General features: G+C 38.2%; 1 protein-coding gene across 2 annotated transcripts in view; it reads left to right on the forward strand.

The window, feature by feature from the left end:
* The window catches only part of epha4b (eph receptor A4b), a 179,418-nt gene that overhangs the window by 84,527 nt on the left and 72,829 nt on the right, over nt 1–22,062 (forward strand). For both annotated transcript variants that reach the window (XR_010891845.1, XM_067361950.1), the window contains exons 7-8: nt 2,933–3,095; nt 6,279–6,387. Coding sequence is in view for 1 of the 2 variants with exons in the window: in XM_067361950.1 (XP_067218051.1) it covers nt 2,933–3,095; nt 6,279–6,387 (272 nt within the window). In the remaining variant the exon portion in view is untranslated. The remainder of the gene's footprint in view (nt 1–2,932; nt 3,096–6,278; nt 6,388–22,062) is intronic.

Raw genomic sequence — 22,062 nt, forward strand, 5'->3', positions numbered from 1 at the left:
TGTTACGTCTGACCCAGGATCTGGGTAACACAAAAACTACCCAAACACTGGGTTGTTACGTCTGACCCAGGATCTGGGTAACACAAAAAACTACCCAAACACTGGGTTGTTACGTCTGACCCAGGACCTGGGTAACACAAAAAATACCCAAACACTTTGTTGTTACATCTGACCCAGGATCTGGGTAACACAAAAACTACCCAAACACTGGGTTGTTACGTCTGACCCAGGATCTGGGTAACACAAAAAACTGACCAAACACTGGGTGGTTACGTCTGACCCAGGACCTGGGTAACACAAAAAACTACCAAAACACTGGGTTGTTACGTCTGACCCAGGATCTGGTAACACAAAAACTACCCAAACACTGGGTTGTTACGTCTGACACAGGATCTGGGTAACACAAAAAACTACCCAAACACTGGGTTGTTACGTCTGACCCAGGATCTGGTAACACAAAAACTACCCAAACACTTTGTTGTCACTTCTGACACAGGATCTGGTAACACAAAAACTACCCAAACACTGGGTTGTTACGTCTGACCCAGGATCTGGTAACACAAAAACTACCCAAACACTGGGTTGTTACGTCTGACACAGGATCTGGGTAACACAAAAAACTACCCAAACACTGGGTTGTTACGTCTGACCCAGGATCTGGTAACACAAAAACTACCCAAACACTTTGTTGTCACTTCTGACACAGGATCTGGTAACACAAAAACTACCCAAACACTGGGTTGTTACGTCTGACACAGGATCTGGGTAACACAAAAACTACCCAAACACTGGGTTGTTACGTCTGACCCAGGATCTGGGTAACACAAAAACTACCCAAACACTGGGTTGTTATGTCTGACCCAGGATCTGGGTAACACAAAAACTACCCAAACGCTGGGTTGTTATGTCTGACCCAGGATCTGGGTAACACAAAAACTACCCAAACACTGGGTGGTTACGTCTGACCCAGGACCTGAGTAACACAAAAACTACCCAAACACTGGGTTGTTACGTCTGACCCAGGATCTGGTAACACAAAAACTACCCAAACACTGATTTGTTACGTCTGACCCAGGATCTGGGTAACACAAAAACTACCCAAACGCTGGGTTGTTACGTCTGACCCAGGATCTGGGTAACACAAAAACTACCCAAACGCTGGGTTGTTATGTCTGACCCAGGATCTGGTAACACAAAAACTACCCAAACACTGGGTTGTTACGTCTGACCCAGGATCTGGGTAACACAAAAAACTACCCAAACACTGGGTTGTTACGTCTGACCCAGGATCTGGGTAACACAAAAAACTACCCAAACACTGGGTTGTTACGTCTGACCCAGGATCTGGGTAACACAAAAAACTACCCAAACACTGGGTTGTTACGTCTGACCCAGGACCTGGGTAACACAAAAACTACCCAAACACTGGGTTGTTACGTCTGACCCAGGATCTGGTAACACAAAAACTACCCAAACACTGGGTTGTTACGTCTGACACAGGATCTGGGTAACACAAAAACTACCCAAACACTGGGTTGTTACGTCTGACCCAGGATCTGGGTAACACAAAAACTACCCAAACACTGGGTTGTTACGTCTGACCCAGGACCTGGGTAACACAAAAACTACCCAAACACTGGGTTGTTACGTCTGACCCAGGATCTGGTAACACAAAAACTACCCAAACACTTTGTTGTCACTTCTGACCCAGGATCTGGTAACACAAAAACTACCCAAACACTGGGTTGTTACGTCTGACCCAGGATCTGGGTAACACAAAAAACTACCCAAACACTGGGTTGTTACGTCTGACCCAGGACCTGGGTAACACAAAAACTACCCAAACACTGGGTTGTTACGTCTGACCCAGGATCTGGTAACACAAAAACTACCCAAACACTGATTTGTTACGTCTGACCCAGGATCTGGGTAACACAAAAACTACCCAAACACTGGGTTGTTACGTCTGACCCAGGACCTGAGTAACACAAAAACTACCCAAACACTGGGTTGTTACGTCTGACCCAGGAGCTGTGTAACACAAAAAATACCCAAACACTTTGTTGTTACATCTGACCCAGGATCTGGGTAACACAAAAACTACCCAAACACTGGGTTGTTACGTCTGACCCAGGATCTGGGTAACACAAAAACTACCCAAACACTGGGTTGTTATGTCTGACCCAGGATCTGGGTAACACAAAAACTACCCAAACGCTGGGTTGTTATGTCTGACCCAGGATCTGGGTAACACAAAAACTACCCAAACACTGGGTTGTTACGTCTGACCCAGGATCTGGGTAACACAAAAACTACCCAAACACTGGGTTGTTACGTCTGACCCAGGATCTGGGTAACACAAAAAACTACCCAAACACTGGGTTGTTACGTCTGACCTAGGACCTGGGTAACACAAAAACTACCCAAACACTGGGTTTTTACGTCTGACCCAGGATCTGGTAACACAAAAACTACCCAAACACTGATTTGTTACGTCTGACCCAGGATCTGGTAACACAAAAACTACCCAAACACTGTTTTGTTACGTCTGACCCAGGATCTGGGTAACACTAAAACTACCCAAACACTGGGTTGTTACGTCTGACACAGGATCTGGGTAACAAAAAAACTACCCAAACACTGGGTTGTTACGTCTGACACAGGATCTGGGTAACAAAAAAACTACCCAAACACTGGGTTGTTACGTCTGACCCAGGATCTGGGTAACACAAAAACTACCCAAGCACTGAAAAAATAACCCCAAAAAATGCTCAACTCTGGATTTGGGTGGAAAAAATAACCCAAGATTTTTTAGAGTACAGGAACATAACCGAGTCTAGATTTACCATAATTTTATGTCTATTTCTAAATCCAACCAAATAAAACAATTTCACTGAGTGAATGTGAACGTTGTTGTGTTCTTCTGTTCCAGAACCAAAGAGACCAGAACTACACGGTCCTGAAGACCAAAGCCCACATGATGACAGTGGAGGGCCTGAAGCCAGGAACCACCTATGTGTTCAGAGTGAGGGCGCGCACCGACGGAGGCTACGGCAGCTACGGTGGAGAGATCGAGCTGGAGACCAGTCATGAAGGTAATGTTTTTATTCTTTTCTCAACAGTTTCCTTTTCTTCCCCTCCTTTCTGAGACTTTTTTCCTCTTTCTTTGTTCCTCTCTATTCACAGTTCATTAGTGGCATACCGCAAATCTTTGGGGAGTCTACCACAAACCAGCTGTAATGGCATAAAAGAGATGTTATGCTGGGAAATTTAACCCCCTTTACATAATTTTATCTAGGGCTGTTACGGTTCATCAATTAAATTTAAATGCTCAATTTTACCTGTGTCAAGTAACCGAATGAATGGCATTATTAGACAGTTTTCTAAAGCTGCACAACGTATTAAAGCCATTTAAAAATCATACTATAGCATAGTGCTATTGTGAATTCACTTAAATAAACATATGCTCTGTGGGGTTAATATATATGTGCTTTAATTATTTACATGCGTCTCAGAGCGTCTCGTTCACGTCTCCACATGAACTGTTATCATGTACATGCATCTCAAACTCCATCTCTGCATATGCTTCGAGTTTGTGTTGCTTATAACATTCATCTGAGAACTCAATGTGCATCATTTCATCAGATTTTTGTAACACAGGAGAATACATCTGTTTACATGTTTTGATGTCCACATGTTCTTGTTCAAGAAATTACAGCATCTGTAGCATTTCTATTGTAAAGAAGTGATCAAATATTAAAGATTAGGTGAACATTTGAATTAAATATCGTTTGGCCAATATTAAACAAGGATTTGATATGCTGTAAAGTGTAACAACAGCAGGTCATTGGCGCCCTCTGCATCCATTTGTTATAATGCATAATGTACATATATTATGTATGTATTGACAGCAATAAAAAGTTTGTGTACACAGATTATTTATTATACATACTGCTTCAACAAATTCATTCAAAAGTTTAGGGTCGGTACGATTTCATAAAAAATATTTTTGAAAGAAGTCTCTTATGCTCACCAACACTACATCTATTTGATCTAAAACAGAGCCTCGTTCCATCATTGAGCAGATGCTGGCGTTTCAGGGCACTGCTCTGGATTTAATATGGTGAACTGAAGTGTGACTTATTTACCAAACCTCCTGCTTATTCTCCCTGGGATGTGTGTGTGTGTATGTCGCCATGTCTCGTGAGGACAAACGGAGCTGTGTTGAACTGACCTGTGTTGCCTTGATGGGGATCAAAGAATGGTGGCACATTTTAAAAGGCTTCGGGGCACACGGTAAACACAGAGACCTTGTGGTATATGCACCTAATTTAAAGCATGTTACGGCCCAGTGAGCGTCTCTGGAAGCGTATCAAAGAGCTCAGCAGACCTGATCTGCACAAGCTGAAAGTTAACGGAGAACAGTATAGTAATCGCTCTTTTAATTATATAAGAAATGCTTAAGCCTTCGGCTCACGGTGACATTCATAAACCGCTTACACCGTGTGCATTATTTCATACGATACACATTAGAGCAGAACATACAGTACTGTGAACAGCATATGCATTGAGTCTGTGAGTTATCAGGCTTGAATCCGGCTTTCCTCTTTTCCTAATCCTGCTCCTTCTGTTCTCCACGTCCTTTCCTGTCATGTCTCTCACTGACCCTGTCAAAAAACTTGTACAATCATATATCTGTGAGAAATTCATATTGCTTAGCTGATTTGGTGCATCTGTTCCTGTCTCAGTGAGTTGCGATCTCTTTCTGTACGTGGTGCATAACTGAGATTGTTGAATGAAGTTGAGTGGAATTCTAAATCAATTCCTGTTGCTGGAGATATTCATTTTCCTGAAAGAGGCGGTTACTCATGCGTTGCCGGGCTTGATAAATGATGTATTTGTTTTGAGTAATGAGTCGATCGCGGCAGCATAAAATCCATATACTCGCTGTGAAACTTTCAAACCAAGCCTGTTATTCCCTCTGTTAACATACCTATTTGGATGGCATGCGTAAATTAGGATTTGACTCCCATCTACGCCTACATATTTAGTGGCCAAATGCAGCTGGTTCTGTTTTTTTTATGGAGGGAACCAAAGCAAAGTTTGAGACTGAAGTTAAATATTTATCCCTTTTTGGGGTCTGAGAGATCACATACTTGATGATGATGATGATATGTTCTCCATGAAAGATTTTACATTACTTATAAAATAAGAATAAACTTATATAAATAACATTTTTAATCTAATTAAATACACAATATGGCGATTAATTAATTAATCATGCGATCACCCCCCAAAAGATAATTTAAAGTCATTATTGTGTTAAATGGGAAAAACATCAAATAGACATTACAAAAAGTATCTTGGAGAAAAAAAAAAAAAAAAAGATTTAACATAGAATTTATTACACATGAACGTTTAGGCTTCAACGGCCATGAGGGTGAGTAAATGATGACAGAATCATCATTTTTGGGTGAGCTATACCTTTAATGTTTTTTTTTTTTTATTAATATGAAAATATGATTATTATTATTATTATTATTATTATTATTATTAAATGAAACAATACTCTAAATAAGAAACTGCCAGTAGGTGGTGGTAAATGTCTAAATGAGTAAGTCATTGAATCATTCAAAACAAAAACAGCACTCATGTGATATTCTGCTCATTAAGCCCAAAGTATACTTCTCGTGTTACGCATACGCAAGGGTCAGCGTACAGAAGAGTATGCGGACCGCCATATTTTTGTAACTGTGTATACTTTGCACACGCAGGTCGCACATGCACATTTAATTTTTTCCCAATAATTAGTTTATCCACAAGGTGGCAACCATGCCCTGGGGGGCGTCAATTCACAAGAGACTCGAAGAAAAACTGCATAAACAGAAAAAAATGGTTTCATGACAAATCAGGTTCCCGATTAATAATCATAATAATATAAATAATAGCCTATTAAGTTGATAAAAATTTTCCCCCATAATTAATTAACGCATTAAATCGACAGCCCTAGAAAAAACTCAATGATGTTTTTACAACAATGTCACTATACTGCATAAAAACTATTTTTTGAAACAGAAATATACAAACCTGTGGTAAAAACAGAAGGTAAAAGTTACAGTAATGTTACTGTTGTTATTATTACTATTATTGTCATCTTTTTTGTCGTATGCCTGAATATATTTCTTGTGGGTTTTGATTAGGTCAGAGGAACTCATTGAGCGGAAACATGAGGGTTAACACTGACACAAATGTCTCTTTTTCTCTTTCTCCCTCTTCAGATATGCTGGCCATTGGAGACCCTAACCAGTCCACAATCCTCGCCGTGTCCATAGCCGGCGGCATTGTGCTCCTTATCTTCCTGGTGGCGTGTTTTGTAGTGAGCGGACGGTAAGAATGGACTTCCTTTCAGCATCATCTGACCTTTGCTTCAGTCGTTCTGTCCTTCTGAACCGCCTCGGAGGAAGAAGTATACTGGTCCCGAGGGCTGATATTACAGAGCAAAATAAACCGCTTCTGTTCGTTAGATCTGAGAGCTGCTGTCAAATGGCGATTTTACAAGAAATTGAACCTTGAATTAGAAAATGAAGTGTGGATTCTTCCATGGCGAAGCTTTTAAAAGAGCCAGAACAGGCACTCTGTGAGGTGTGTCTTATAAGCTCCTAAAAACCGAGAAGAAAGCGTTGGAAATTGAAGTCTGAGGAGACATTCTGCTCTTCAAACAACAGCTGAAGCGGTGCAGTCAGACGTACTGAGCCTATAAATTAATGCTGATAATAAATATACTCTGACTGAATTAAATAGCGGTTTCTTTCTCGAACAAAGCTCGCCCGAAGTCTCTAAAAACATTAGTATTGATCCGAGGTGATTGCCTATCACGCTGAGTGCCCTATTCAGTATCGACTGGAAAAGACCCATGTTTGCCTGCTGAGAGCATGTAGAAATGCACATAATGGATTCATGTGCAACAAATAATTAATCTCAAACCACTCAACTATGAACCAAAACAATAAATATGTAAGGCTGGAATATGCAAGTCCTTATCGTAGTGGTGTACTGGAGCGGTTCTCGCCAGGTTTTACCCACAAGCCAGTGCAGCTTCATGCATTATGCATTAGCGCTCTCTCATGCCTCTGTCCAGAGTGAAAGCTGGGAAAACAGAATGCGTTGAAGGTGTCGATTGGTGCGGCTCAGATAAAGAAACAGCAAGTCGAGTGTTTTAGATTGTGAACTCCGTACTGTAGAAGAGGAAGACCAAGGAAAGGAGAAGGATGGTCGATTAGTATTTTATCTCTAATATTTTTAGGGCCAGTGTTTTAAACTAAATGAATCTCTGAGAAGATTTTAGCGCGCTGACAGTTTTGTTGTCTTTAGTGTGCTGTTGGACTGAACTCTTTCAGAGACGTTCCTTTCCTTTGAAGCACTGTAAGAAATTCAGTGTCTTGAACAATACATTTCAGGACAATTACTGTCAGATTTCAAATTGTCTGCTTTGAGCAATGTTCCTGTCAATGCTTAACCATAGGCCTTGATAGTTTGTCAATCCTAATTTGTCAAGGTAAAAATAGCTCAAATTGAGTGGTAGACATGACCATGAGCCAGCCTAACTGAACAGAGCCTACATAAGACAAATTAGTGAACTAGTCATTTATTTTTATGTCATTACAGTACTTAAGTACATTTTTCAAGTAGCTGTACTTTACTGGAGTACTGTTATTTTGAGAAACTTTGACTTCACTACATTCCAAAGCATAATATCATACTTTTTACTCCACCGAATTGCATAAAAACATGTCGTAACTCTTAATTTTGAGCTAAAGAAATCGTCACATGCTCCGCGATGCAATAGACAGATTCATGAATGAACATGTTAAACCGGTTCACAAATCGCACCGAATGATTCATTTGCGTTAATCTGGAGTCAGCAACTCTACAGCGAGTCTCTAGTTAAGTCTGACCCAATTTACACGGACATTGCAGTCCTTCTTCATCGTGAAAGTTTATTATCTGCATGTGTTTTAAAGCTATATCAGTTTAAACTTCTAATTTATAGTTTTCTGAGCGCACACATCTGAAGCACGCGCACAGAAAGCTGTCTGTCAGACGGCACGTCTCGTGAGTATTAAACTAACTTCTCTTTCACGTTTTATTGTATTTAAACTGCCAATACACAAGGTTATGTCAAAAACACACACAGTTCACATAAACACAGTGGGTTATGTCTGTGAACGTAAACAGCAGAGACAGAAATCATGTGTATATTAGATCTGTGGCTTCTCTTCAAAAATCAAACTAATCCACAAGACTATGTTCACTCTTACATCCATCAACAAAACACCTCAATCTCTTACCAGACATTCATGTCACTACAGCTGATGAGACAAAGTGTAAAACTCACTCAGGGCGGGGCTATGCTAATATGGCAGTGTCCGTCAGCAGTTGTGGGCGGGGGTGAGTAGGCATGTGACGGTATCAAATTTTCATGTTGCGATTAATTGATGAAGCTTTTATCACGGTATATGGTATTATCACGATATTAAAATAAGTTGCAAAACCATTTTTGTCATAGTTTAACAGGTTTAAGAACTCTTTTTGTAATAAAACAAAAACAACTCTGACTGAAATTTTCAAACAGATTAAAATGCAAAAGAATTAGGCTATAAAGAACAACAGATAACACTTTACTCTATTTAATGCATTAACTAAGATTGAGCAACAGCTACATTTGTTACAGAAAGTGTTATTTTTTGTTCATGTTAGTTTAGAAATACAACTGATCATTGTTAGTTTTATCTCAGATCCATTAAATAAGTTATTTTGAATGTTATTAAACAGTAACTAAGAAATTAACATTAATTAATAATAATTAATACTTTATAAGTATTTGTATTGTCAGTTTAGTGATAATGAATTAACATGTCAACTAATGAAGCTGAATGTTCTCAAAGTTTTACTGAACAATAACAAATAATCAGAACATTTCTAATCATTAGGGCATGTTGTAGTCCAGATTAAAATATAAAAATGTTTAGGTTTGAAAATAAATATCCTTTTAAGTATTTTTTTAAGTATTCAGTATTTGGTGCTGTGATGAACAACACTGAGATTACAAAAAAATCAATGGCTGTTTGAAGCTTTTTAAAAACTTCACTAGCGCAGTTACTTTGTTTGCACGGTTTCCGTGGTAACCGCTGCACGCTGCTGTTCCATCAGCGCCCTCTGCTGTCAGAGAGTGAACGCGCACTTTCATTCAGCTCGTCTCCTTCACTCGTTCAGTCATGTGCTTCTTGTGCACGTTGGGATTGTTTACATCTGAGCGCATGTCCTTTTGACACAGAATACAGCGGTGTTGTGGTTGATGGGTAAAGTATTTGTAATTGCCTTATAAAAAAAAATAATAATTGGTAATAAATTATTATTTATGGTATTCTGAAGTGCCCACGATTACAATATTGTGCATATTCATTATCGCGATTTATCGCATTACCGAATATCGGCACAAGTCTAGGCCTGAGTAATGTGACGTCACTTTATACTGTTCTGCGAGACTGTTGAGGCTTAATGGGGATTAAAAAAAGGAGTGTGTAGTGAATATTGCATAAAAGGTCCCCTTTAATACCTAAGTACATTAAAATCGAGTACTTTTACTTAAGTATAATTGGAAAAGTGTACTTTTACTGGAGTAATATTGTACACTGTCAGAAAAAAAAGGTACGGTGCTGTCACTGGGGCTGTACCCTAAGGTACAAAAGTGAAAAGGTACATCTTTGTACCTTACTTACCCCTAAATGGTGCATATTAGTACCTTAAAGGTATTAGTACCTTTTTACCTTTGTACTTTAGGGTACAGCCCCAGTGACAGCACCGTACCTTTTTTTCTGACAGTGTATTAGGGAATCTGTACTTTTACTCAAGTACATGATTTTTGTACTTCATCCACCACTGACTGTAGTAATATGGCAAAAAGCTAGACTCTCTGCTGTAGCATATTGCAGATATGCAGTCTTTCCCACAAATTTGAGGCCCCCAGAAGATTATTCCTTTGGCAACAGGCCTCAGGCGTAAGCCTCCACTCTAGCACAACTGTCTGACATACTATAGAGAGATTATGCAAACAGGACTGTTCTTTAGAGAGAAGTCTGAGAGGTCTCAGTAACCTCGGCCAGCCAGATATGTCATTGACTTACTTTCAAACACTGAGAATAGTTTCATGCAGCTCAGGATTTCAAGGCGAGATATCGAACAACATAATCACCTTTCCGCACCTCAAGCCTTGGTCTGTGCAAATACCACTTGACCTATCGAGTCCACTTTGTTTCCTCCCACCATTTGGTCTTTATAGCTGCCAAGTACATCCATATTTTTTGTAAGAATCACATAGCAAAGAAAGAAAGAATGAGCAAATGAATGAGTGATCGAACAAATGCATGAAAGAGCAAACAAGTGAATGAAAGAATGAGCAAACTAATGAATGAACGAGTGAACAAACAGTAGCAGAGTGGCTGATTAGACCTTCGTCTGTATTACTTCACTGTTTTCTACCTCTTTTACCCATACTCCTCTTCTCTCTCTGTCTCTACCTCTGTCTGTATGAACATGAGCAGTATTTTGCTAAGCCATATTTTTGTACTGTTGATGATTTCACCTGGCTCACAGAGATAATGCATAATTTAGAGATTTTAACATCAGCATTGCCTGCTTCACCGCTATAATACTTGCACATTAGTTGCAGCCTACAAGAAAGACTGAGGCTGGGATTTATGCTTTAATATAGTCATTTGAAATACAGCTAATTAGCATTATTCCCCTACGTGAATGAAAACAGTCCTGCATGATTAGCATACCATAAAAATGCATGTTTTTAATCGGCCATACAGTAAATTCTCAATTAAAAAATAAAAAAAACAGTGTGCTGGTTAATAGAAATAAAGTTTTAGTTGGAGCCATTAGCATAAAAGCTATTCTCTTCTCTCTATTCGCTTTACATTTTGTGTGAATAAAATACCCACTGAGATCAAAATAAGTCAATAATGCTATTTTATTTCACTTGTTCAGGACACCGGGGACTTATGGAAGAATACAGAATATTTATGGTCCTATATATGGACAACAGGAAAAACTGGCATGTACAACAGCAGGCAGATGGTATTCAGTCTTTTTTTTTTTACTCTGTTTCCCTAAAAAGCAATTAAAACACAGCAGGTGGGTGCTAACGGCTGGGAAACTCCTGCAAGTTTAGCTCTTGGACTTATCAAACATCACTGCTGCTCTCATCATTGCCAGACAATTATTTTTGTTTTATGAGAAAGTTGGAAAATCTATTTTACACCCACGTCTAACTTGGATTATCTCTTTTAAGCTGTATCCTCAGTGGAGCGCCTAATTATGTGGCGTGCATGCCACACATGCCAATGTTTGTCTTTTAATTACGTATTTTTATATTTTCTGTTGCACACAAATCAAGCAAGCACATCATTTTTGAATAATTATCAATAGTTTGTATTTTTTAATATTGAATAAATATCTGAATGGCTCTGTTATGGTTGTTAAAGGAAAACTCAGTGATTTTCCCCTCATTTAAATAGTTAAGAATTTAGTTTAAAGTCATATAATGAATGTTACTGGTCAACAAAGAACTGTTTTGTTGCCTAATGGGGGCGCTATGTTAACCCTTTCATGCATGAATTATGATAACCTCAGTCAGTACAAGTAACATGCATAATGTAATCAGAATCACTTTTTGATGTAATGGGCAATGTAATGCATTACAATTAACATGCATTACGTAATCAGATTACTTTTTGATGTTACAAGTGAAGTAACGTATTACAAGTAACATGCATTATGTAATCAGATTACTTTTTGATGTTATGAATAATGCATTACAAGTAACATGCATTACATAATCAGATTACTTATTGATGTTACCAGTAAAGTAATGCATTACAAGTAACGTGCATGATGCAATCAGATTACATTTTTGATGTTACGAATAAAGTAATGCATTACTTGTAATTACTTGTAACGTACATTACTTATGTAATCATTACTTGTTTGATGTTAGTGCAAATTACATTCTAATAACACAAATACATTTATTTACAATCAAAAAAGTTACTGCAGATGAAGTATTAAAAAAAAAAAAAAACATTCACAGTAATAGTATGAATTGTAGCTGAAATATAGCTAATGATGCATGATGTCCAATTTAGTAGACAGAATTTTCTCCCAATCTAAAAACATGATTTGACTCTTTAGATATTGCTTCATGCTACAACATTTTTATTTTTTTATTTTTTTTACCTGCAAGAGTCTCCTAGGATAGAAGGAATGGATGGATAGATATTCCGGAGCAACTTGTCATTTCTGACTGACCATCGGCCATCTTGGTTTGGAGGGGGAAAAAAAACGACATACAACGGTTTGCCACTTGGTGGCAATGTATAGTATGATGCACTAGAGTCCACTGTAGAGGCTGATGTGCAACTATGCCATCAAAACCCATAGCAAGAAAATGCTTTTTGAATAGCTGACCTCTATGCATAAAAGGCTTAAGATCACATGACCGTATGACTATTGTTTATCATTCATTATATTTCAGCAGATCCAGCTTTGCATGATGCTGCTAAAAACTATTCTTGCAATTCCAGTTAAATGCGCGTGCCCGTTCTAGAGAAAACAAACTGGGATTTTAATTTCTAGAGCTGCCATATTCAGCATCATGATTTTCCCATTCATTTGTATACAATTAGATTGCCTGCTCCTCCTTATAATGATTCTGGTGCACTTTTACGTGTATAATGTGTGTTTAAATCCCTCTTTTGTCAGATACCGTCTGCTTATTGTCACGTCAGGGCGAATATGAGATTCTACAAGAGATCTTTGACTGAAATCCTCGGTGATGCAAGTATGGCGCAGATTAATTTGTCTGTGTAATAAAAGATGAAGTGCACAGGAAGATTTTCAAGCCGATCTAATCAGAGCAGCAGCGGCTCTTTGTCAATGAGATGTTATCTTCCAAGCATCTGCTGCAAGCCTTGGGTTATTCTTAAAACCTTAATGATGACAGGAAAGTGTGCTCCATACAATCTCATGTGAGTAAAGCGTTTCTCCCAAGAGCCTAAAGCTGAGAGCACTTCATGTTTTCGATAATTTTCTTCCTCCTATAATCTGTTGAACAGGTTGTTACGCTGCCATGTTCATAATGGATTTCTGCGTAAAATGTTCGGTTTTACCTCTAAGTGTGCTCGTATATGCTAACATCGAAGTGACATCTTTGATTGGCCAAATGGCACCATTTTAATAAACGTTTGGCTCTTTGTTTTTCTGCCGCAGTACAAATGCATCTGTGCCTCTAACAGACTCACCAATGCCTGCAATTGAAGCACAACAGATATAATGACGCTTTAGAGCCAAAACTGCTTATAAACTGAAGCACTGTCCCATTTTAAACACAGAGAGTTTCCAAGTCTATCGCCAGCGGGGGCTTCTCAGTGCATTCTCATTTTCACACACGTGCAAACACGCACATACTGTACTTCTCACGTTTATCCAGAGGTGTAATGGTTCTCCCATCCTCTTAACGTGATGGACTGGCCTCTCGCCGCAATACACTCTCTGTGTGTAAAAGCACTCTTTGGCAGCAGTGCCGGCCCTATAATTGTTTCTATAGGATGGACGGCACTATAGCTCAGTTCATTTTGAGCGGTGCGATTTGAGTAGCGACTGAAATATCGCGCAGTCAGCATAAAAGAGAAGTAAACACCGAGATAATGAAAGCAACGCAAGCTGCCGCCTGTCAAGCACAATTATACAGGACAGGAATCTTAAACCTGCTGCGAGGAAAGAGGTGACAGGCCTGTTTGTGTGGTTGGAGCTTAAGTTCTTTGGGGAAGAGAGTGTAAATTTCCATGTACTGTAAAAAAAAAAAGCTTTGCTGAGACCAACAGAAGGTTATAGCGTCCATAGGTTATAGCATTAGAAACATGATTGGTTATGATTGGTTTTCAGAGTCAATAATAATAAGGCAGCGCTATTTACACTGAGGATAAATAGCAACTAGATTCTATTTACACCATGTAAAAAGAGCAGTATTTTCTTTTAAATAAGTGTTAGATTCTATTTATACTTATATCTAGTGGCAGATGCTGTTTGCACCTCAGTGTTGTTGTGTATTAATATGTATTAGTGTGAAGAATTATGTTTCAAAAAATTATTAAATGAATGCTACCTTACTGGGACAGTAAAGCCCTCTATTATTAAACACACGTTAGACACTTTATTTCCACTTTTCAAATATTTTCGTCACTTTTATTGAAAATAAATGCCTTACTGATCTGATATATGATGGGAAAAGAGAGCAGAACAAGTTCGGCAAAAGTGATTCGAACATGGGTCGATTTGCGTCAAAACTTCCTAGAAGCGATAGGAAGCCAGCGTCTTCCGTAATTTATAGCCCTAGATATTTGCACTTAGTGTAAATAGGCACTCTATAATAAATAATAATAATAATAATAAAAATAATAATAATTATTATTATTATTATTATTAGTGTTTATAAAATTACAATTAGTGATATACAATTTTATTTATTTATTTATTTTAAAAAAGTCAGGTTTAGGTTAGGATAACATTAGAAATATATTAGTATTATTATTATTATTATTATTATTATTATTATTATTATTATTATTATTATTATTATATGGTTTTATATAGTGCTTTATTTATTTATTTCCAAAAGAAAGTCACATTTAGGTTAGGAGGTCATTAGAGATATAATAATAATAATAATAATAATAATAATAATAATAATATTATTATTATGATTATTATTATTATTATTTGTGCTTTTAATTATATATGTTTTTTTTTTTTTTTTAATCAGGTGTAGGTTAGGAGGACATTAGAAATATTTAATTATTATTATTATTTGTGCTTTTAATAATATATTTTTTAAAGAAAGTCAGGTGTCGGTTATAACATTAGTGATATACTACTACTACTTACTATTATTAATTTTTATTTTTTATGTTTTAAAGAATTAAGATTGCTTAACATAAATGAAGATCTTTTCACGATTTTTATCCTTAGTATTCATTATTTTTAATTAAAAGTCTACCAGAATGAACTTGTTATCACGTTTAGTCATTTTTTCACAAAAAAACAAAACAAAACAAATGCATACACTTCACGCCCTTTCATTTTCTTTAGGCCGATTAGCAAATGAGAGTTTTATTACGTGCGCGGCCCCTGCATAGATTAGGCCGACACCAGTAATCATGTCAGAGGTCAGACTCCTTAATTAATTGGATTCTGACTGCTGTACTGAATCAAACTAATAAAAAGCAGCTCTCAAAAACAGGATCATTATCACCGTAATTTCCTCTCCTGCATTCTCAATTACCGTAATGAATCGCTAACAAATGAGATGTTGCTCCACACCTATCAGAGACACATCCTGGAATTTAGCACATATCTCCATTTAATCTCTTCACTTCACTAATAATGACTTTGGCTGAAGTAAATCTTTTTTAAAACAGCAAGCGCAGTCCTTGGAGGTCTGCCAGGTCTACTCCAGCAGAGAAAGGAGCCAAGAGCAAGTTGCTCAAAGAAATGAGGGATCAAGAGAGAAGGGACGAGCGTTTTGTTTCCCATTCATGTGGTCTATCTGTTATTGTGTGATAATGTAATGACCGCGCGGTGTGGCGGCGACGGCTCCCGTGAGCTGGAGCCGTGGGTGTCGCCGATTGCCATTATTCTGAAGAGCCACTCCACGTGATGAAAGCATTAGCGAGGCATTTCTCTGTCCATCTCTGTCTTATTAGCACTGTGGCAAACACACCGAATGATTAGAAATCGTCTGATCTTTGAGAAAAGCCTGTTGTTTATGCTAATCAGCCCTTCTGATGGCCACAGCGGGCCAAAACGTTTCCTCACCAAAAGTAGGCAGCATTGCAGAGCCTCTTTCAGCTTCACTGTTAATTTTTTGAGACTAATTTTGTACAGACGTTTGTAGTGTAGTTGTAACTTCTCTTTTGTTCTCAATTCTATGCGGCATAGATGTTCTAAAGCCCAGAAACAAATCCGATCCCAGTTTCTCTCCCTTTCTCTTTCTTGCCGTGACAGTCGTGAACAAAGGATTCTGAACAAAGTGCTGTCATTTGTTGAATTTCTTCATTACCGAATGTCGACGAGAGCATTCACGTAATTTTCTTTTTTGTTCATCAGTAATAGAGGCCCTTCAAAGTCGTTTGCTTTGATTCTGACTTCAAACACGGCCAATCTGAATTATATTGAAAGCGTTTTGGACTGCGTCAGATGTTAACAACAAACAAATGCAACTTATTATGCAGCAATACTCAAAATAAAAAAGTACCTTAGGTTCAACTCTTCTTTTAAAGCATACTTTTTCACTGTACATGAGTTAGATGGGCTGTATAGATCTTTAGAGATGAAAGAAAGAAGTGTTATCGATATGAAATTGTTGGTTAAGCCAATGGCTGGGTTTGACCTTAGTTGACCCAAATTTGAAACAACCCAGCTTTTTTGTTGTTTCGTTAAATCACCCAGAAATGAAAATTATGTCATCATTTACTCACCCTCATGTCATCTTACCTTGTTTGTTAGAATTCTTGTGTCCATAGAATGAAAGTCAGTGGGTTCCAAAGCCACACTGGACCCACTGACTTCCATTGTTTCGGCAAATGAAAAATGAAACATTCTTCAAAATTTTTGGAAGAAAGTACCCTCTTTATGCAACACAGAAACCAAAATGCTGATGTAATACAATCTACAATCTAAAAATGCTGGGTTGAAAACAACCCAAGTTTGGTTAAAAAAGGACAAACCCAGCAAATGGATTGTTTTAACCCAGTGAAAGGATTGTTTTGACCCAGTGATTGGGTTGTTTTGACCCAGTGATTGGGTTATTTTAACCCAGCAAATGGATTGTTTTGACCCAGCGATTGGGTTCTTTTAACCCAGCAAATGGATTGTTTTAACCCAGTGATTGGGTTGTTTTAACCCAGCAAATGGAATGTTTTGACCCAGTGATTGGGTTCTTTTAACCCAGCAAATGGATTGATTTGACCCAGCGATTGGGTTCTTTTAACCAAGCAAATGGATTGTTTTGACCCAGCGATTGGGTTCTCTTAACCCAGCAAATGGATTGTTTTGACCCAGCGATTGGGTTCTTTTAACCCAGCAAATGGATTGATTTGACCCAGCGATTGGGTTCTTTTAACCAAGCAAATGGATTGTTTTGACCCAGTGATTGGGTTGTTTTAACCCAGCAAATGGAATGTTTTGACCCAGTGATTGGGTTCTTTTAACCCAGCAAATGGATTGATTTGACCCAGTGATTGGGTTGTTTTGACCCAGTGAATGGATTGTTTTAACACAGTGAAAGGATTGTTTTGACCCAGTGATTGGGTTGTTTTGACCCAGTGATTGGGTTATTTTAACCCAGCAAATGGATTGTTTTGACCCAGCGATTGGGTTGTTTTAACCCAGCAAATGGAATGTTTTGACCCAGTGATTGGGTTGTTTTGACCCAGTGAATGGATTGTTTTAACACAGTGAAAGGATTGTTTTGACCCAGTGATTGGGTTGTTTTGACCCAGTGATTGGGTTATTTTAACCCAGCAAATGGAATGTTTTGACCCAGTGATTGGGTTGTTTTGACCCAGTGAATGGATTGTTTTAACACAGTGAAAGGATTGTTTTGACCCAGTGATTGGGTTGTTTTGACCCAGTGATTGGGTTATTTTAACCCAGCAAATGGATTGTTTTGACCCAGCGATTGGGTTCTTTTAACCCAGCAAATGGATTGTTTTAACCCAGTGATCGGGTTGTTTTAACCCAGCAAATGGAATGTTTTGACCCAGTGATTGGGTTCTTTTAACCCAGCAAATGGATTGATTTGACCCAGCGATTGGGTTCTTTTAACCAAGCAAATGGATTGTTTTGACCCAGCGATTGGGTTCTCTTAACCCAGCAAATGGATTGTTTTGACCCAGCGATTGGGTTCTTTTAACCCAGCAAATGGATTGATTTGACCCAGCGATTGGGTTCTTTTAACCAAGCAAATGGATTGTTTTGACCCAGCGATTGGGTTCTTTTAACCCAGCAAATGGATTGTTTTGACCCAGCGATTGGGTTCTTTTAACCCAGCAAATGGATTGTTTTAACCCAGCGAAAGGGTTGTTTTGACCCAGCGATTGGGTTGTTTTAACCCAGCAAATGGATTGTTTTGACCCAGCGAAAGGGTTGTTTTGACCCAGTGATTGGGTTCTTTTAACCCAGCAAATGGATAGATTTGACCCAGCGATTGGGTTCTTTTAACCAAGCAAATGGATTGTTTTGACCCAGCGATTGGGTTCTCTTAACCCAGCAAATGGATTGTTTTGACCCAGCGATTGGGTTCTTTTAACCCAGCAAATGGATTGTTTTAACCCAGTGATTGGGTTGTTTTAACCCAGCAAATGGAATGTTTTGACCCAGTGATTGGGTTCTTTTAACCCAGCAAATGGATTGATTTGACCCAGCGATTGGGTTCTTTTAACCAAGCAAATGGATTGTTTTGACCCAGCGATTGGGTTCTCTTAACCCAGCAAATGGATTGTTTTGACCCAGCGATTGGGTTCTTTTAACCCAGCAAATGGATTGATTTGACCCAGCGATTGGGTTCTTTTAACCAAGCAAATGGATTGTTTTGACCCAGCGATTGGGTTCTTTTAACCCAGCAAATGGATTGTTTTGACCCAGCGATTGGGTTCTTTTAACCCAGCAAATGGATTGTTTTAACCCAGCGAAAGGGTTGTTTTGACCCAGCGATTGGGTTGTTTTAACCCAGCAAATGGATTGTTTTGACCCAGCGAAAGGGTTGTTTTGACCCAGTGATTGGGTTCTTTTAACCCAGCAAATGGATAGATTTGACCCAGCGATTGGGTTTTCTTAACCCAGCAAATGGATTGTTTTAACCCAGTGATTGGGTTGTTTTAACCCAGCAAATGGAATGTTTTGACCCAGTGATTGGGTTGTTTTAACCCAGCAAATGGAATGTTTTGACCCAGTGATGGGGTTATTTTAACCCTCTGAAGTCTGAGGCTGATTTGGGGCTTGGAGAAGTTTTGACATGCCCTGACATTTGTGCTTTTTTCAGTTCTTCATAAACATATTAATGGAAAAAGTGTCATTACACTGTATTCAGCACAAACTAGGCTACAATAATATGTGAGGAACATGTATGTACATGTTTGTGTTTTTGAAGGAATAACATTTATGCGTGGTTATTGAAAAAACAAAAAACTTAAGTCACTGAAATAAGGCCAAAAAAAGTATAGTAAATCTGTGTTCACAAGACTTCTGGGTATTGGAGGTTGTAGACTAGAGTTTTTGCTTCAAAATTATGTAAACATTATGCTGCCTATTCCTTCATATAAAACAATATATTAATTTAGTTTTTGTAAGACACTTTTTGCCAAGAAACACAGTATGCGAGGAGGCGTGAATCACCACTGAAAATGGGCCATTCTCACCTGAGAAGACAAAAGAATTGCATAATAATGAGCTGAAATGACTTGCATATTAATGAGGCATTTCAGTCAGGTAGGCTGTGAAAAAAAACCTTCTGTGATGTCTCAAGCTCATTATGATATATGAAACATACAGAAAAATATTATTACAATATAAAGTAATGGTTTTATATTATACTTTAAAATATAATGTATTTCTGTGATGCAAAGAGTCTGAATATAGGCTTTTAGTTTAAAAGCATGCACATTTGGAGAAATATTGGATTCTCATATGCTTATGTCAATTTTCTATACAGAGGAGTTATTTTTATTTAATATTCACTGTCATTACTATGAGCGCTGGTGTTTTCAATTCATCCTTGAAGTCGGAGGGCGCTCTGTGCTTTTTTAGTCCACAAATTCATCTAAAAGAAGAAGAGGCTATTCCATGAATGGAGTTTCCAATTCATACAGCAGCAGGAGGGCGCTAAAGAAACAAAAACTCATCTAAACTTCATCTATAGAAGAAAAGAAAACAGGAACTAACTGCATGTCTTCTAGGGCTCGCTAACCATGACTTTTACATCCAGATTAACACTTTTCAAGACAATAAATACACGATTGAGACGATGAATGCATGTATTGCCTCTGAATTTGCCTCAATAGCGCTGGCTCCGTGGGCGTGGCCGCATTAGCGGATAATGAGCTGAATCACGGATTTCTGACATGGCTCTCTTTTCATACAGATTACATAAACACAGAAGGTTTGTTTTCGATTTGACTTATATGATTTAAAACCTGACATCTTAACGTTTTTTTAGACATAAGTGTAATTTTTTTGTCATTAGTATTCATAAGTTACAGTTAATTTCCTGAGAACTATCAGATTGGACTTCGTTCAGAGGGAGACGAGAGATCACACATCATGTTAGTTTTCTTTATTTTACAAAAAGCACAACATTTTGTTTTTACTCTGAGTGTATATAAATAATGGAAGATATTCTATAGTTTCAATTGATATATTACTTATGTCTCTATGACAAAAAATGACGGAGTATTTTAAGTCTGTTTTGCTGAAATGTGAAAAAAAACCTGCAAAACGCACCGACGCGTTTTCAGACCTCAGAGTGTTAACCCAGCAAATGGATTGTTTTAACCCAGTGATTGGGTTGTTTTGACCCAGAAAATGGATTGTTTTAACCCAGCGAAAGTGTTGTTTTGACCCACCGAATAGGTTGTTTTAACCCAGCAAATGTATTGTTTTGTCCCAGCGATTGGGTTCTTTTAACCCAGCAAATGGATTGTTTTAACCAAGCAAATGGGTTGTTTTGACCCACCGAATAGGTTTTTTAACCCAGCGATTGGGTTGTTTTAACCCAGCAAATGGATTTTGACCCACCGAATAGGTTTTTTAACCCAGCAAATGGGTTGTTTTAACCAAGCAAATGGGTTGTTTTGACCCACCGAATAGGTTTTTTAACCCAGCGATTGGGTTGTTTTAACCCAGCAAATGGATTTTGACCCACCGAATAGGTTTTTTAACCCAGCAAATGGGTTGTTTTAACCCAGCAAACGGGTTGTTTTAACCCACCGAATAGGTTTTTTAACCCAGCAAATGGGTTGTTTTAACCCAGCAAACGGGTTGTTTTAACCCACCGAATAGGTTTTTTAACCCAGCAAACGGGTTGTTTTAACCCACCGAATAGGTTTTTTTAACCCAGCAAATGGGTTGTTTTAACCCAGCAAACGGGTTGTTTTAACCCACCGAATAGGTTTTTTAACCCAGCAAATGGGTTGTTTTAACCCAGCAAACGGGTTGTTTTAACCCACCGAATAGGTTTTTTAACCCAGCAAATGGGTTGTTTTGACCCACCGAATAGGTTTTTTAACCCAGCAAATGGGTTGTTTTAACCCAGCAAACGGGTTGTTTTGACCCACCGAATAGGTTTTTTAACCCAGCAAATGGGTTGTTTTAACCCAGCAAACGGGTTGTTTTAACCCACCGAATAGGTTTTTTAACCCAGCAAATAGGTTGTATAAAAAATGATTTGTGGAAATTAAAAATGTATGCTATCAGGCTGTAAAAGTTTTTATTAAAATTAATATCTGTTTTTAAATGGAGCCATCCAAAAATTGCTGAAACCTTTTCAGAATTCTGGCATGAATTAGCTGTCGACATTTCGCAGACCTGAAAAAAGGTCACTTTGTCTCCTATGCTTCATTAGTTCTCACATTAATAAAAAGTAAAATCCACACATCACCTTGACCATAGCTGTTTTGTGTCATCAGTATGGGTGGCTATCTCAATGTCATTGCTTATTGTCAAATGAAAGGCTAAGGTTGGTCACCTCCCATTTTAATGCTGCAGAAAACACAAGGTAATCAAACAAGCAATTAAGCATTATGGGAGGAAATAACTTCATGCTGCGCCCTTTGCAGGCTCCTTTCAGGTTTTACAGCTCTTCCCCGGCCCAGACGCATGCCAAAAAGGAAGTCGTCATTTAAGACCGCCTGCCATTCATCGCTCTGAGATGAGGAGAATGTTTTA

The sequence above is a fragment of the Chanodichthys erythropterus genome, chromosome 16, assembly GCF_024489055.1.
Source record: "Chanodichthys erythropterus isolate Z2021 chromosome 16, ASM2448905v1, whole genome shotgun sequence".
Lineage (NCBI taxonomy): Eukaryota > Metazoa > Chordata > Actinopteri > Cypriniformes > Xenocyprididae > Chanodichthys > Chanodichthys erythropterus.